This window comes from Pelobates fuscus, chromosome 4, assembly GCF_036172605.1.
Source record: "Pelobates fuscus isolate aPelFus1 chromosome 4, aPelFus1.pri, whole genome shotgun sequence".
Lineage (NCBI taxonomy): Eukaryota > Metazoa > Chordata > Amphibia > Anura > Pelobatidae > Pelobates > Pelobates fuscus.
Genome location: NC_086320.1, coordinates 344,524,105 through 344,541,927, shown reverse-complemented (window position 1 = coordinate 344,541,927; position 17,823 = coordinate 344,524,105). Strand labels below are relative to the sequence as shown.

Genomic DNA, 17,823 nt, shown 5'->3' with positions numbered 1-17,823 from the left:
TTATCTACTTTGACCTTGAATGTTATTCTCTAAAAAAAAAATGATAACTAATTTTTAAGTGAATTTTACTTAGATTACTTAGATATTAGATAACATGCTAATTAATTTTTTATTTTCTATTGCTGCCCAGGAAATCCTACAGTTGAACCTGGAAAAAATTGTGTCATATTAAACTCTATGAAGAACGGCAAGTGGGAAAACAGGGATTGTGGACAGCAACTGGGATACATTTGTAAGAAAGGAAACATTACATCAAACACATTTGTATTCCCCTCTGGTAAGAACAGTAATGGTGGGGCTTATTTATTTATTTTTTTAGCACTTGTAGTGAATTGCAAAATTATGACGAAAATGTTGAATAAACTCCTGAATTTTTGGGCAAATGTCTGCGTCTGGCTCTGGTTAAAAGGAAGCCTGGGCAAGTTTTGTCCTCCAATCCAAGTATTTTTAACTTGCGTCAAGCTGGATATGGAATAAATGTGGAATGAAAATTAAAAACTGCACTCACTTCAATTTGGGGGGCAGAACTTTGTGTAATATGTGTGCCCTTGGCCGATAGTGCTGGCCGTATGGAGCAGTGATTACATTTTGGGGGGAGGGGGAGGTGGTTTCAAATGTATTTATGTCAGTTTTGCGGCAATCAATTAAAAGCAAACCTGTGAATGCTTAGTTGAAATGTGGCAAGCATTTTGGCCCAAACATAAGCACAACTGTAAACCTAGTCATTTCTCAAAGAGAAAAAAAATCAGCTATAGCTGTTGAAGGTGAAATATCACTGTGATTAATAACATGTCATACCTACCAATATTGATTGACTACTATCCAGGAAGCAAGTTGTCAGTCGATAAATAGGTTACCCAGAGCAGCAGAAGTACCAGTGACAGTAAAGGAACCCAAAATCCAAGACTGTACCGGCCATATCAGGGCTGTTTGAACTCATGACAACTTTCATTCTACGCATTAATATAATTTACTTAATACTTTATTAGAGAAGACTGTAATTCCATCATTCAATGCTATCTTTTTGCAGTATGTGTAATTTTGTCAGGTTACTGTTGTGCCCACCAGCTAAAACCAGAATTGGGATCAGTTCCAGACATCGTATACACGTTAGGAATGGGATTGTATTTTAGAAGTCTAATGATTGTAATTTAGAAGTCTCTGCCGCAAAATGGTGTCATGACTTTGTATAGGAACATGGAAAAAATTCCTTAAAATATACAGTAATTATTCAACTTCATATACTATTTTAAATGTACACTGATCAGCAACATTAAAAACACCTGCCTAATGTCGTGTAGGTTCTTCTTCTGCTGTCAAAACAGCTCTGATGCATTAAGGCATGGACTCCAGAAGACCTCTGAATGTGTCTTGTTCTATCTGGCATCAAGACATTAGCATCAGATGTTTTAAGTCCTGCATGTTGCAGGTGGGGCCTCCATGAATTTGTTGTTCCAGCACATCACAGAAATGATCAATCAGATTTACATGTGGGGAATTTGGAGACCAAAGCATTACCCTAAACTCTTTTTCATGTTCATCATATAATCTTACATATTGTTGCAGAGCCAAATATTCCAGTCTCATGTCCTCCATCATGGATATCATATGCAGGACAATGCTATTCTTTGAAAAAAGAGGCTAAGATCTGGAAGGATGCTTTATCTTCATGTAGAAAGGAAGAAGGAGATCTAGCAAGTATTCACAACGTTGAAGAATTAAGTTTTATAATTTCACAATTTGAATTCCGTAAGTAACCATACCCTGCCTGTACTCTGAATGAAGTCACATCTCTGCCTTTACACTGAATGAGGTCACCTCACTGAATGATATCACCTCTCTGTCTATACACTGAATGAGGTCACCTCTCTGTCTATACACTGAATGAGGTCACCTAACTGAATGAGATCACCTCTCTGTCTATACACTGAATGAGGTCACCTCACTGAATGAGGTCACCTCTCTGTCTATACACTTAATAGGTCACCTCTCTGCAGTACACTGAATGAGGTCACCTCACTGAATGAGGTCACCTTTCTGTCTATACTCTTAATAGGTCACCTCTCTGCAGTACACTGAATGAGGTCACCTCTCTGTCAACCCACTGAATGAGGTCACCTCACTGAATGATGTCACCTCTCTGTCTATATATTTAATAGGTCACCTCTATGCCAGTACACTGAATGAGGTCACCTCACTGAATGAGGTCACCTCTCTGTCTAAACACTGAATGAGGTCACCTCACTGAATGAGGTCACCTCTCTGTCTATACACTGAATGAGGTCACCTCTCTGCCAGTACACTGAATGAGGTCACCTCACTGAATGAGGTCACCTCTCTGTCTATACACTGACACACTGAATGAGGTCACCTCTCTGTCTATACACGGAATGAGGTCACCTCACTGAATGAGATCACCTCTCTGTCTATACACTGACACACTGAATGAGGTCACCTCTCTGTCTATACACTGACACACTGAATGAGGTCCCCTCTCTGTCTAAACACTGATACAGTGAATAAGGTCACCTCTCTGTCTATACACTGATACAGTGAATGAGGTCACCTCTCTGCCAGTACACTGAATGAGGGCACATGTCTGACAGTACATGAATGAGGTCTCCTCTCTGTCTATACACTTTATGAGGTCACCTCTTTTCTGCTTGCTGCCTTCTGAAACACTGTGTATGTAATGTCCCATGGACACTGCTCTCTGATTTTCTCATGGGCTTACGTGATACACTATCAATATTTTCAAGGAATATAGTAATAATTTCTCTAATATCTGTGTCATGTGGTCCCCATAGTAAAATAAACAGATAAGAAAAGCAGCACCCACACTTCTGTCCCTGTACATTTTTCCCATATTTTATTCTCAAATTTTCCCTAAAATGTTCCATTTGTGCCCTTTTATTGCTTTTAAATTCATTTTGTCATCTGTCTACACCACAGCCTGTTTATTTTATATCATTTGTCTGTTAATTTCCTGTAAAACCATTTGGGGAAAAATTAGTAACATGTCTAGTGGGATAGGGCAAAGGCCTGCACCTTGGCTGAGCTCAGAACTATGACTGAACTGCTATAAAGATCTGGGCTTGTGTAACACAAATCTCCTTTTCCATAAATAAATCACTGTAGGGATCTTATGCAGATATGTTTTACTGTGTCCAAGTCTGGTCTTGTTTGTGTCTAAATTTGGCGATTTGTAGGGTCCAATATCTTAGCTACAAGAGATTAGGAGAAAAGAGTCATAAGGTGTTAAAACATTGACACAATAGCAACTAACTTCAAATTCTAATGTGAAAATGTTTAAATGTGACAGAGCAGCATCATTTGATGGATCTAAATGTCCCAGATGTTTCCTCCTAAAAACTCCCTGTTCTCTCAAAGTGCTCCTTTTTGTTCCCGTTGAGCTTTGCTGAAATCTTACATTTCCCCCTTTGAGTGTGTTTAAGAACAATTATAATTGAAATTGAGATATTGGGACAATTTGAATTGACATAATGGGAAAGTGTTTTTATTCCTGTGGGCCTGCACACAAAACCGTGACTTTCTGCTATTTTATAGTGTCTCGGATGATGTAACATACACTATTAGTGAGGCACTAGGCAACTGCCTTTCCCAGTGCAACAGAGACCCTCTTGACATCTAATGTTATAAATGATTTGGTCCCTGTCAAAGAAAAGTTAAGGACGTTTGTGTTAGGATATATGTGTACTGAAGTTCAGGAGTAGCAACATGCGGCCATGATATATTTTCATGTATCCAATTGCCTTATCATTCAGATTCAGGAAATCGGGCTTGGATTGGGCTGAATGATCTGAAGATTCAGTTGTATTTTGAGTGGAGTGATGGAACACCTGTCACCTACACTGTGTGGCGCAGGGGTGAGCCATCTCATCTAAACAACAGAGAGGAGGACTGTGTTAGTCTAGATCCGAAGGTATGTTGTGTCGTGTTTTTGTTTCTATTTTTTGCTTTGCTTGTTTTTCATCCCATTTCACCTGAAAACGATTTGGTGTAATATAACGTATGATGTAACCTTCCATCATTATTATATTTAAAATGTAACTTTTATTCCACTGTGTAGAATAAAATGAAACTTTCTCTTAAAATGCAGAGTATGTGTGTATTATTTTAAAGGGAGTGTGTGATTTGAATGTGTTATGAATAGATCTAAATTAAACATATTGATTATTTACAATTGGAATGTCTCGGAATTTGTTATCATTGGCTGATAAGAATTAACTTTATTCCTGTTTGATAGAAAATGCATTTTTAATTTTTTTGAACGGTATGACTTTTAAAATATTTATAGCAAAGTTATTTTTTATATAATGGTTTATTTTCACCTGTACAGGAAGGCCATTGGTCAGATGAAATATGTGAAAGTAAGCTTCAATACATCTGTAAGAGGAAACCATTACCTGTAGATCCTGATCAAGCGATTGCTGTTGAAGAAGGCTGTAAGAAGGTAAAATACATTGTACTCTTAGTAACTCTTTAAACAAATGACCAGCCTTTATATGGAATACATAGGTGGACGCAGCTCATGAAAGTATTCACAGTATTTGCATTTGGCAGAGAGTTCCGGGCCATCACATGTGCCAGGGGTGTAACTAGTTACCGGCACAAATGTGCAAATAACTCTCTGTGTGCAGTGTTTAAAGCAGAAAAACTGCACATTCATTCATTATCGCCAGTTATATAGCGCCAACAGATTCCATAGCGCTTTACAATATTATGAGAGGGGGGATGTAACTATAAATAGGACAATTACAAGAAAACTTACAGGAACGATAGGTTGAAGAGGACCCTGCTCAAACGAGTTTACAGTCTATAGGGACAGCCGGATTCCTTTCACCATGACCACTTCAAAAAGCAGAAGTGCATTGGAAGCCTGATGTGTTCTATCCTTGCACAAAGAAAATAAAGAATAAAAAAAAAAGCATAAGTGGTCATGGGCGTTGGAGTAATCCTTTAAGGAACCTGTAGGTGCATAATACCCAGCATCTCTGCTATACAGGGAATTGTCTGCTGCCTTTGCAGCCTGCAAGAAGCTCTGAAGCCTAACATAGTTGCCTAGATTGGAAAAAGACTAAAGTCCATCAAGTTGAACACTGAAGCCCATTCTTGTATGCTGTTGATCCAAAGAAGGCAAAAAAACAACAATTGTGGTATTTCCAAAAAGGAAAGAAACATAGAAACATAGAATGTGATAAGAACCATTCGGCCCATCTAGTCTGCCCAATTTTCTAAATACTTTCATTAGTCCCTGGCCTTATCTTATAGTTAGGATAGCCTTATGCCTATCCCACGCATGCTTAAACTCCTTTACTGTGTTAACCTCTACCACTTCAGCTGGAAGGCTATTCCATGCATCCACTACCCTCTCTGTAAAGTAATACTTCCTGATGTTATTTTTAAACCTTTGCCCCTCTAATTTTAGACTATGTCCTCTTGTTGTGGTAGTTTTTCTTCTTTTAAATATAGTCTCCTCCTTTACTGTGTTTATTCCCTATGTATTTAAATGTTTCTATCATATCCCCCCTGTCTCGTCTTTCCTCCAAGCTATACATGTTAAGATCCTTTAACCTTTCCTGGTAAGTTTTATCCTGCAATCCATGAACTAGTTTAGTAGCCCTTCTCTGAACTCTCTCCAAAGTATCAATATCCTTCTGGAGATACGGTCTCCAGTACTGCGTACAATACTCCAAGTGAGGTCTCACCAGTGTTCTGTACAATGGCATGAGCACTTCCCTCTTTCTACTGTTAATACCTCTCCCTATACAACCAAGCATTCTGCTAGCATTTCCTGCTGCTCTATTACATTGTCTGCCTACCTTTAAGTCATCAGAAATAATTACCCCTAAATCCCTTTCCTCAGATGTTGAGGTTAGGACTCTATCAAATATTCTGTATTCTGCCCTTGGGTTTTTATGTCCAAGATGCATTATCTTGCACTTATCCACATTAAATGTCAGCTGCCACAACTCTGACCATTTTTCTAGTTTACCTAAATCATTTGCCATTTGGCTAATGCCTCCTGGAACATCAACCCTGTTACATATCTTAGTATCATCAGCGATGAAACCATAATGGCAATCAGAATTCTCATTGGATCAATAACATACATTTAATTATACACTTGAATATTCTGTTTATGCAAAAAAGCATCTGATAACACAACCTTTTTAGGCAGAGAATTTCACATCTTTATTGTTCTTACTGTAAAGAACCTTTTCCTCTGCTGTAAGCAAAAAAAAGCCTTTTTTCAAGTTTTAATGGGTGACCTCTCATAGTGGTTTGTACTAACCCTGTATATATTTGTATATTGCAATCATATCCCCTCCAGTGCGCCTTTTTTTTTTCTAAATAAAACAATTCCAGTTTTCCTAGCCTTTCCTCATAACTAATGTTTTCCCTCCCCCTTTCTAGTTTTTGTAGCACTTTTTATATATAGTTCTACAATATCCTTCTTTAAAAATGATGCCAAAATTGCACACGCACACGCATATTACCATTGACTTGTAAAGAGGAAACATTATATTCTGATCATGTGAATCAATACCCCTTTTATACACGAAAGCACCGTTCTTGCTTTTGCAAGGGCAGATCGCCATTGCATACTGTTGTCAGATTTATCATCTATATTTGTTCCCAAGTCCTTTTCATTTAATGTTATGCCTAACTCAACTCTATTTAATGTATAAGTGGCTTATGGGTTCCTTATTCATAAATGCATGACTTTACATTTATCTTTGTTGAATCTCATCTGCCACTTGCCTGCCCAGTCCCCCAATATTTCCAAATCCCTCTGTGGCGAAGTTATATCATGTTTAGACTGTATTTTCTTACCTAGTTTTGTGTCATCTGCAAACGCTGACAAATGACTTTCAATGCCCACTTCAAGATCACTTATGAACAGACCCCTGAAGCACTCCACTTACACTTTTGTCCAATCTGAATTTTTTTAATTTACAACTACTCTCTGCACTCTATCTTTAAACCAGTGTTCTATCCAATAACACGATTTTGCATTTAAATCAAGTGATTTCAGTTTCACTAGAAACATTTTGTGTAGAATGGTATCAAATGCCTTTGCAAAATCCAAGTAGATCACATCTGCCGGATCACCCTGATCTATGTTTCTACTAACTTCATAGAATGCAATTAAGTTAGTTTGGCATTACCTGTCTTTCATAAAACCATGTTGATTTCTGCTAATGATATTCTTGTTCTAAACTAATTATTGAATTTCCCAACCACAGATGCTAAGCTCACAGATCTGTAGTTTCTGACTTGAGGTTTTGAACCCTTTTTAAATGTAGGCACCACATCTGCTTTTCTCTAATCCTCTGGTACAATTTCTGAAAGAAAATAATCCTGAAAAATGTTAAAACAGTGCTATGGATATTTCTACACTAAGCTCCCCAAGCACACGCGGATGAATACCACTGTAAATGTGTTTCAAATATTGAGCAGTATATGTGTTTAGGAAAACCTAGGTTGGGGGTGGCTGCCTTCGGCACTCCAGATGTTTTGACTACATTTCCCAAAATGTTCTTTCAGCCATTATGCTGGGGAGATATGGTCCACACATCTGGAGTGTGGAAGGTTAGACAGGGGTTCCAGAAGCATACATTTCCTTGGCCCAAAACTGCATTCCTATGTGAAGAATAAAGGGGTGGCCCAAACCGGTAATCTGCGTAAGGTCTTGTGGAATGTTAATCATTCTCTGGTTTAGGTGGTGTTTAAATCCATTTATCAAATTTGAGCACAAATATCTGCAAAATAGTTAATTTCCTTGTAGGCAAAACAATTTCTGGGAAAAAAAAAAGATTGTATAAACACAATGTACTTGTATGTTCACAGGGCTGGAAAAGACATGGCTTCTATTGTTATCTAATCAGTAACTCAGCAGAATCATTTTCAGATGCCAATAGAACCTGCCAGCAGAATTCAGCATATCTCATGACTGTTGAGGACAGGTACTGTGTATCATTTGAATTTGCCAATTCACAGGTATCATTTATTTTGGTAGCCTGACAAACAGACTAGATCAGGCATTCAAAAGCTGTGTTGTAGTAAGGAATGCTTTCGAATACCCAATCCTAAAGTTTTCTATAATTTGTCATCTAATGACCTACTGTTTAGTTGTCATTGCTGCATATATTTTGTCTCTTGGCTTTGTATTTTTTCTTTTATAAACATCAGTATTCCATAACATTTTTTTCCTAAAACAACGTAATATGATTCTATTTACTTGCACTTAATGTAATTCCTTATTGATTTGTAATTTACATCATCAAATGATGCCTTGTACCTTTAAAACGTGAGATGTTTATCGATGTGTGAGGTTTCAGAATGCCTCGTTTGAGACAAAATGTCACCCAGAGTAGCTACAATAAATGTACCCTAACACACCCTTAGAAAGCTTGGTCTATTCTGTCAACAATTGGTTGAAGGTGAAACTCTAAACTGATGCGTGCTGATGTAGAGTGTATCGCTTCATTTTGGTATGAAGACAGACATAAACCAAAATGCCAAAATGTTGCAATGATAAGCATTTTAATTATCTTAACTTTGTTTTTTAACTGTAAGGCCTCGATTTAATATTTTGGTATAAACTATTCAAATGATTTAATATTTTGAAAAATATTTTGATATTTTTTTCTTATTTATTGATATATTATATATATTTGATATATTTTTTCCTATTCTTATATTTTGAAAAAGAATTTGAAAAGCAAACCCCAAAATACTTTATAGTATAGTAATTATAATCACAAAGAGGCGCCACAATTGTATTCTTTACAAACTCTTGCACTCCAGTATCTAAACATTAGTTTAGAGAATGAGACTCCCACTCCCCCCCCCCCCCTTTCTTCTCTTAGTTGTGTACACTTATAATCTGCAATATTTTTCAAGATTTACAAATTGCTATCTGCTTTGTGGAATTTCGCTCAATGTTTTTGTACAGCTGAAAATGACAGATAATCAAAATGCAAACTCGCAGACAGTGTATATTTTAGGTATTTTGTTTTTTTGTTTCCACAATTAGCTGTTATCTGGCATTTAAAAACCTGCTGATTCCATACATACAACTAATCTAGCTTTCAAGAGATGTTACTCAACAGGAAAGACAGTCTGATAAAAAAAAATATTTGAGCAAGCAAATAAGGGAGGAATTAGGGGCCAAAGGTCTACAGTGTAATTGTGGTCAATAAGATGGAGGGTTATGTGCTGAAGCAAGCACTATTTTAAGGCAAACTTTCTCACTTTAAATGGATTTTTGTATCAATTAAAATAAACACATTTTCTATTATTAACTATAACTTTATCTATAACTATATCTTTAAATAAATTGTATTGTGATTCCTAGCGAAATATGTTAATTATTATTTATTGGTAAAATTATATAGTGATATTGGGATCCTGTAATATAAAGTTTCTCTATCTTTTCTCAGCTTCAATCAACAGTAGCAACCAAAAACATTACACACTCCAAATTAATTCACTGAGTTACACTGAAAAAAAACATGCAGCAACCTTACTCCAATGATTAAAGGAACTCTATAGTCCTGGTCATTTTAAAGTAAATGTAATTTACGATGGCTTACCTTTAAACCGTCTTTATTTTGTCTATCCCCCTCCATATTCTTTATTGCATTAACTGTTTCCTATGTAGTGTTGAGTATTGTGTGCTACATATGCAAATCAACATTGATTTATTATTATTTTTCTACAGGTACGAACAAGCTTACTTAACAAGTTTGATTGGACTTAGGCCAGAAAAATATTTTTGGACCGGTCTATCCGATATGGGGCAAAGAGGAAATTTTACATGGACTAATGGTGAAAAGGTTTTGTTCACTCACTGGGATGCGCAGATGCCTGGTACGTCAAAACCTTCTATAACAGAAAAAACACATGACATAATTTATTATACAACAAAGCATTTAAACGACAGAATAAATAAACCAATGATCTGGAACCAATGATCTGTCTTATGGCTTGCCCCCCCCCCCTAGCCTCCCTATAAAAGTTTAAAACTCGCCCTATTTCCAACGCCGCGCAGGTCCGCCGACACTGGCTCTGCCCCCTTTGAGACATCAGCAAAATTGACAATTTTTTGCCAATCCAATGCTTTCCCATAGGGAAAAATCGTCACGGGGCGGGGCCAAATGCCGTTTTGGCCAATCAGGACCTCCATATGGAGATGCATTGAATCAATGCATCTCTATGAGGAAGATTCAGCAACTCTATGCAGAGCGTGGGGATGCTGAACAGCAGGGCTGCTTACCAGGGGAGGGCTGGCAGCCTTAGGCCTGGGGGGCAAAACCAGTCAAGTGGCCCATTGCGCCACCAAATCAGTTCACCATCCATGCCCACCTTTTTCTGGTTTTATAACGGATGTTATTGATGTTATGCTAATCAGTAGCTCTTTGCCATACCCGCTCCTTCACGGCTCTGACTTTCAATGTTGTCAGAGCACAGGCTGAGAATCTCTGAGCCTGTGCTCTGACTCACTAACTGAGCGCCGGAACCACGAGGGAGAGGATTTGATCTGACTGCACCTACTGCTGGTGCGCACCAGTGGACCACCAGCGAATCGTTTAAATTAAATATGCTGGTGTACCCAACTTGTGAGCTGTGTTGGCCGCCGGGCGCCTCTGTTGTCATGGCACCCTGCGTGACCGCACAGCTTGCCCACCCTAACGGCTGGCCCTGCTGACACACACTGACGTTACTCCTTAGACATCCCTCAATATTAATACAGACATCAGAGTAAACACCAATAAACTGTGGAAACAGAGCTGATCCCCCCAAATTTATAAAGGTTTGCTTAGAGGATTTATTCAAGATTAAATCATGCCTCCTCCTCTCTGTAGGCTGGGAGGAAGTGAAGAGTAATCACAGTCTCCCAGCACAACGCCACCTGTGGCTGCTGGGGAACAGCTGTTTAATGTAATGCTTGCAGGACGGCCAGCTGCCGCAGAACCTCTTTGTTTCCGTCTCTGCAAAGGGCTCTAGGCACTGCTTGTTGTGAGTGTGAGCCACTGTAAATTAGGGGCAGAGGGCACTTGCACTGCGGTCAAGACGGGTCTGGGCAGGAGGAGAGTGCAGTGCAATCAGTGCACTCCCCTCCTGTGGGTCACCAGTAGACTGGTGCACCTGCCCAGGATCAGAGCCGGTGCAAGGATTTTTGCCGCCCTAGACAAAATATACATTTGCCGCCCCCCCATGTGACATCACAATGCCCCACCCATATGATCTGCCATATGAACTAACGCCAGTGCTGCACACAGTGTGTGTTTACATTAAAAAGCCTGCAGGGACCAGCTTTAGACACCAGAACCACTTCATTAAGCTATAGTGTCCCTTTAATGTGAGGTAAATTATAGATTAGTGTCACTAATAATATACTAGATTGCCTACTTACAATTAGATGAGGATGATGATGGGCTGCAGTTTGGCTCCACTCGTCTGGTGTAGAACAGGACCTCTGGAGGCTGTTTGCAACTATGGTCACAACATTCAACGTTCTGGGAGAATTGGAAGCAGCTCCATTTTTTGGGGGCCTCTTACACAGCTCAAGGTCTGGGCCCCAGTGCCTGACGGTGAGTATGCCCATAAGGCCCACTCATAAGTCCACTTATATGTTCCACCCACCCATGAGCTCGCTCACAGGGAGTGGAGTGTGTAGGGGATGTGTTATGTGATCTCATATGTGTGCTTATGGTATGTAGTGTATATGGATACCAGTTTGTGCAGGTGATGCAGTGTGTTTGTGTGTAGTGGAAGCAGTGTGTATTTGTGTATAAGGGATGTATTATGTGTTTCTGGTTGTGTGTGAGGGATGCATTGTGTGAATCTGTGTTTGTATGCATAAGGGATGCAAGGTGTGTGTCTGTATGTGTGTGCATTGAGTGTAAGAGATGCATTGTGTTTCTGTGTGTATGTAAGAAAAACAGTGTGTGTGTTTGCATGTGTGTGTAAGGGTTTGCATTGTATGTTTCTGTGTATGTGTGCAAATGATGCATTGTCTTTGTGTGTAAGGGTTGCATTGTGTGTGTGTGTAATGGATGCATTGTGTGTTTCTCTGTGTGTAAGTGAAGCATGTTCTGTTTCTGTGTATGTATAGGGATGCATTGTGTGTTTCTGTGTATGTATAGGGGTGCATTGTGTGTTTCTGTGTATGTATAGGGGTGCATTGTGTGTTTCTGTGTATGTATAGGGATGCATTGTGTGTGTGTGTGTGTGCGCGTAGTGTTAAAGAGCTCCCTGTCTTGCCCCCTGTCCTATAGAGCTGTCCCTTCTGTCCCTTAGAGCTCTCCCCTGCCCCTTAGTGGTCTCTCCTCTCCCCCATACCTCCCCTAGCGGCCTCTTCTCACACTCACCCACCCTCCCTGTGCTCTTCTCATCCCCCCTCCACCCTCCCTGTGTTCTTCTCACTCCTCCCTCTGTGTGTTCTCACCCCCCCTGTGTTCTTCTTACCCCCCTCCTCCCTGTGTTCTTCTTACTCCCCCCCTTGTTCTTCTTATTACTCCCCCCTTCTTCTTACCCCCCTTCTTCTTCTTAACCCTCCTACTTCTTCTTACCCCCTCCTTCTTTTTCTTACCCCTTCCTTCTTCTTACCCCCCCTTCTTCTTCTTACCCCCTTCTTCTTCTTACTCCCCCTCTTCTTCTTACCCCCTTCTTCTTCTTACCCCCCTCTTTTTCTTATCTCCCCTCCTTCTTACTTCCCCCTTCTCTTACTCTCCCCCTCCCCTCTTTTTACTCTCCCCTCCCCTCTTTTTACTCTCCCCCTCCCCTCTTTTTACTCTCCCCCCTCCCCTCTTCTTACTCTCCCCCCTCCCCTCTTCATACTCTCCCCCCTCTTTTTACTCTCCCCCTCCCCTCTTTTTACTCTCCCCCCTCCCCTCTTCTTACTCTCCCCCCCTCCCCTCTTCTTACTCCCCCCTTCCCTCTTCTTACTCCCCCCCTCCCCTCTTCTTACTCTCCCCCCTCCCCTCTTCTTACTCTCCCCCCTCCCCTCTTCTTACTCTCCCCCCTCCCCTCTTCATACTCTCCCCCCTCTTTTTACTCTCCCCCTCCCCTCTTTTTACTCTCCCCCCTCCCCTCTTCTTACTCTCCCCCCTCCCCTCTTCTTACTCCCCCCTTCCCTCTTCTTACTCCCCCCCTCCCCTCTTCTTACTCTCCCCCCCTCCCCTCTTCTTACTCTCCCCCCTCCCCTCTTTTTACTCTCCCCATCCCCTCTTCTTACTCTCCCCCTCCCCTTTTCTTACTCTCCCCCCTCCCCTCTTCTTACTCTCCCCCCCTCCCCTCACTCTCCCCCCTCCCCTCTTCTTACTCTCCCCCCCTCTTCTTACTCTCCCCCCCTCCCCTCTTTTTACTCTCCCCCCTCCCCTCTTTTTACTCTCCCCCCTCCCCTCTTCTTACTCTCCCCCCTCCCCTCTTCTTACTCTCCCCCCTCCCCTCTTCTTACTCTCCCCCCTCCCCTCTTCTTACTCTCCCCCCCTCCCCTCTTCTTACTCTCCCCCCCTCCCCTCTTTTTACTCTCCTCCCCCCCCCCCCTTCTTCTTACCCCCTCCCCTGTAGGTGGCCGAGCTGCACTCCTGTCCGCGGTCCCGGCCGGAGTGATAGGAAGGTGCTCAGTGTGCACCTTCCTGTCAGTCCGGCCGGGTACAGGAAACAGAAACTCCTGTTCCGCGCGGAACAGGAGTTTCTGTTTCCTGTACCCGGCCGGACTGACAGGAAGTGCACACTCAGTGTGCACCTTCCCATCACTCCGGCCGGGACCGCGGACCGGAGACCGGCTCGGCCCCGCTACAGGGGAGGGGAGGGAGGGGAGAAGCTGCTGCAGCCGTCTGAGCGCTCTTTACAGAGCGCTCGGCGGCTGCAGCATTTAAAGGGCCGGCCCGCCGCGGCCGGTCCTAAAATAATTTCGGGCGGCCTGGGGGGCAATTGCCTCCCTGCCCCCCGGCCCAGCCCGCCCCTGCTGCTTACTGTGCCAGTGGCTGCTCACTGTTGTAAAAAAAAAAAAAAAGACCCCCTCTTCTAATAAAGTGCCTTTTAGTGGAGCACCTACAACAATCATTAATGGGTGGGAAGCATAGTGGGGGCCACTAACTGGGGGACCTAGTGTCCCCACTCAGCCCCCACCCATGAGGGGTGGGTGGGGGCACTTAAGTGGCAAAAGGGGGGTCCCCACCCCTGAGCTGCGGGTGGAGGTCCTCCGATGACACAATTGGTATGAAGGCTGCTGTCTCCCCCTCCATGCCCCCCTTTCTAAAGCTTGAGGGTGGGGTACCTTAAATGAAAAAAGGGTGGTGGGAGAACCTACTGCCTACCCCCTGGGCCCACCCATGAGAGGCACGTGGGGGCCCTTAAATGACAAAAGGTTGGGGGGGAACCTACGGCCCCCTCTCCCATAGCCCCCAACTATAGGCTGTGGGTGGAGGCCCATGAATAAAGGAGGGGACTTACGGTCTCCCCCCCCCCTGGCCACCACTCATAGGCTGCGGGTGGGTGCCCCTAAATGACAGAAGGGAGGGAAGACCTACTGTCTCTCCTCCTCATGGCCCCCACCCATTGGCTGCGGGTGGGGGCCCTTAAATGACAGAAGTGCTCTGATAGGTGAATAGTGAGCCTTACAGGTAACCAATCAGATAAGGCTCACTATTTACCTATCAGAGCACTCTTGTTGGTTGGCTTAAACCAATCAGAGTGCTCTGAGTCAAATTGCAGGGCGTGGGAAGGCTTCACTGTGTCTGTGCAGTGCCCTCACTGGGTGAAGATGGAATATTTATTTTAGCACTGGGATTTTCTTTCCAGGATATTTTTACTTTTTGGCGCTCTGGTTTTTTTTATTTTAGAAGTTCGGGTATTATGGATTTTTATTTGGCCTTTTTTGGGGCTGAAAAATAAGGTTTTAGAAAAAAGAAGACATCAAATGGTAAGTATTGTTTTTATTTATTTACATGTATTTAGTTTTATTGTCTCCCCTCACACTATTTTTAGGGTGAGAAGGGTGGTAGGTAGCACTTTATTAAAAACATTTGGGGTGGAGGGGGTGACTAGGGGCCTAGGGACCACTAGTCACCCCTGGGGGTTATTTTTACATTAAGCTCCGACCCGTCGCCATTGTCATTTAGGGCCCCCACCCGCCACTCATGGGTGGGGGCCAAGAGGGACCCTATGTCCCCCATTTAGTTGCATAGCCCCACTCACAGGGCATGGGTGGGGGCTAGTTAATAGATGCCCCACCATGGGCCCATTTGTTGGAAGGGAGGCTGTTTTTTTTACAACAGTGAGCAGCCACATAGAGTGAGGGAGGACATGGGGGCTATGAAGTGGCGGGGAGCATACCTTCCTGCCACTTCTATTTTTACATATTACAAGGAGGGAACTGAGAGCTAGTAGCTCCCTCCTTGTAAAAAACTGAACGAACGAACAAACGAACACTGATATTCTGTGTTTGTTCATCTGAAATTTCTATTCACTCCTTCGTCTTTCTGACGAACGAATGAATATACGAAATTTAAATGCCGAAGTGTTTAACTGGGCATGCGTGGTAATTTCACATCGCTATCTAGTTTGGGCAGATGACGTGTCGCACAGGGACTTCATCTACCCACACAAAGATGGCGGCGCCCAGGACCTAGGACTGGGCACGAAATGAAGATTTAAAAAATAGGTAACATACTGGACTTAGGGGCATTTGGGGGTAACTAGGGGGACAATTAGATGTAAAAAATAAAAGGGGGAGTTCTGCCTTTAAGTCCTGCAGCCTGCTCCTCTGTCTGGTGAATCTCTTCAACATGGCCCAACCAACTCCGGAATGTGAGTGTGTGTGGTTGCATCCAGAGGACAGGAATAATAGACGTAACTGCAGTCAGAAGGGGTGAAGCTCAACCCCATTTATTAGTACCTCCGACAAAATCAGTGTTCAAACTTTAAAGATTAATCCACACAAACATTTAGTGGGTAGCAGGGGGAGGCAACTGACATAAACTGTTAAAAATATTAGAAGAACTTTATTATACTTTACACCTTCAAAAAATTGTGTGTGTTGATTTTGTTTTGCTTTTGTACAATTGGTATGTTTATGTTGTTTTCGTTAAGATAAGTATTCGCAACAAGATCCAGATCGGATGTACAGATAACAGAGGTGATTAGTCCACCTTAATGGTTCAATAAAGATGGTGTGAAGGTTCTGAATAAATCTCCCAGAATAATATACTGAAAAGTAGGCAAGCCTATGGGGCCCAGCATGCCCATGCGTTAAGACAGCCCTGCTAGGAGGGTGTCTCCTAAGCTTTATGCAATTACAGATAAGAAATCCTCCTATTCAAAAACCAGAAGGCTCTGTGAGCTAGACCAGCAGGAAAAGCAGAATTGTGTATCTGTTCTATATAGGAATCAGCAAACATACAATAAAAAATTCTGGGAAGTAGCAGTTCCCTTTTAACAGAATGCAGGGAAAAAATTGAAAATAGAGAAAAAATTAACATGACATGAAATATGAATATTGCTTCCATCCAAAAAGCATGGCGATTACTTGAACCATATGCCGCGTACAAGGCTTTAGTCAAACAGTCAGTCCTTGAATGTGCTCATGTTGCTAGTCCAGGTTTTACAGCTTTTACTTCCTCAATACTATTTACAAGGAAGGAAGCAAGGATGTGTCGTGATGAATACAGGAATTAAAGGCGGATTGTGGAATATTATAAACTGCGAAGAGAAGGCAAAATATGTTTGTAAACACTGGGCTGAGGGAGTCACTCCACCTCCTATTCCAACGACAACAGTTGCACCTAAATGTCCAACAGGCTGGAAAACCACAGATTCCCTAAACTCATGCTACAAAGTGAGTAAAACATCATGAATTTTATATATTTATAAAAAATCACTTCACAAGTAGAACTTTATTTTTTCGCTTCTCTCTATCAGCCGGGGGGCATTCGCCTTGTGAAGTAGCTTTTAACCGAATTTGACTTAGTTCTTCATTTGAGGACTTTTAAATTGATGAAGTTGCTTTGCAGTTGTCATTGTAACATGTTTATTTATTACTGTCTTGATGAGTGCATGATAGCCAAAATATTCTATGCTCCCACTTTTGGTGGAGAGTAGGAGTCATATATTCCACTGGTGGGAAGAAGACTATTAAAAATGCTTGATTACATTACCTGTATTACCTGTATTGGAAGACACACAACTTTGGCCAATGGCAATAAATTACACAAGTCAGAATTTATAAGTAAAGAATCCATGTACAATTTTGCAGTCCTGTTTGTATGGTATTCAGTATGTCTTATCGAGGTCTGTGATACATATAACTCCTTCAACTTCAGGAATAAAAGGTAATCATGACGGAATATTTCCGTCATGTGTCCTTAAGGGGTTGAGACAAATTGGTCAATGGACTGCTGCAATTGAGCTATTGATTTCAAGCTACAAAAAATATCAACAAACTTTTCCTTTCTCCTATTAGAAAAATTCATCAGAAATAAGTAAATACTTTAGTTATCTATCTGTCTGTCTGATCTGTCTGTTTTTCATAATCTTACTTATTTATTATTTTAATGTGTCGTTAGCATTACAAGAATCGTGATGAGTCTGAAAAGAGGTCATGGTCTGAAGCAAGAACGTTTTGTAAGACTATAGGAGGTGAATTACTCAGCATTGGCAACAAAGAAGAAGAAAGTGCCGTTTGGTCTATGTTGATGTAAGTTTGAGAGTTTATTTCCAGTTAACGCAGTCAGTTTTTATATTGGCATCTGCTGGAATTTTTATATTTGCGTTAATATTGATTAT

General features: G+C 41.6%; 1 protein-coding gene across 2 annotated transcripts in view; it reads left to right on the top strand.

Moving 5' to 3' along the window:
• Positions 1–17,823, top strand: part of MRC1 (mannose receptor C-type 1) — a 122,714-nt gene that overhangs the window by 47,311 nt on the left and 57,580 nt on the right. For both annotated transcript variants that reach the window (XM_063452502.1, XM_063452501.1), the window contains exons 6-13: positions 131–277; positions 1,567–1,749; positions 3,786–3,943; positions 4,361–4,474; positions 7,876–7,991; positions 9,752–9,900; positions 16,677–16,876; positions 17,604–17,734. In XM_063452502.1, the coding sequence (XP_063308572.1) occupies positions 131–277; positions 1,567–1,749; positions 3,786–3,943; positions 4,361–4,474; positions 7,876–7,991; positions 9,752–9,900; positions 16,677–16,876; positions 17,604–17,734 (1,198 nt within the window). The remainder of the gene's footprint in view (positions 1–130; positions 278–1,566; positions 1,750–3,785; positions 3,944–4,360; positions 4,475–7,875; positions 7,992–9,751; positions 9,901–16,676; positions 16,877–17,603; positions 17,735–17,823) is intronic.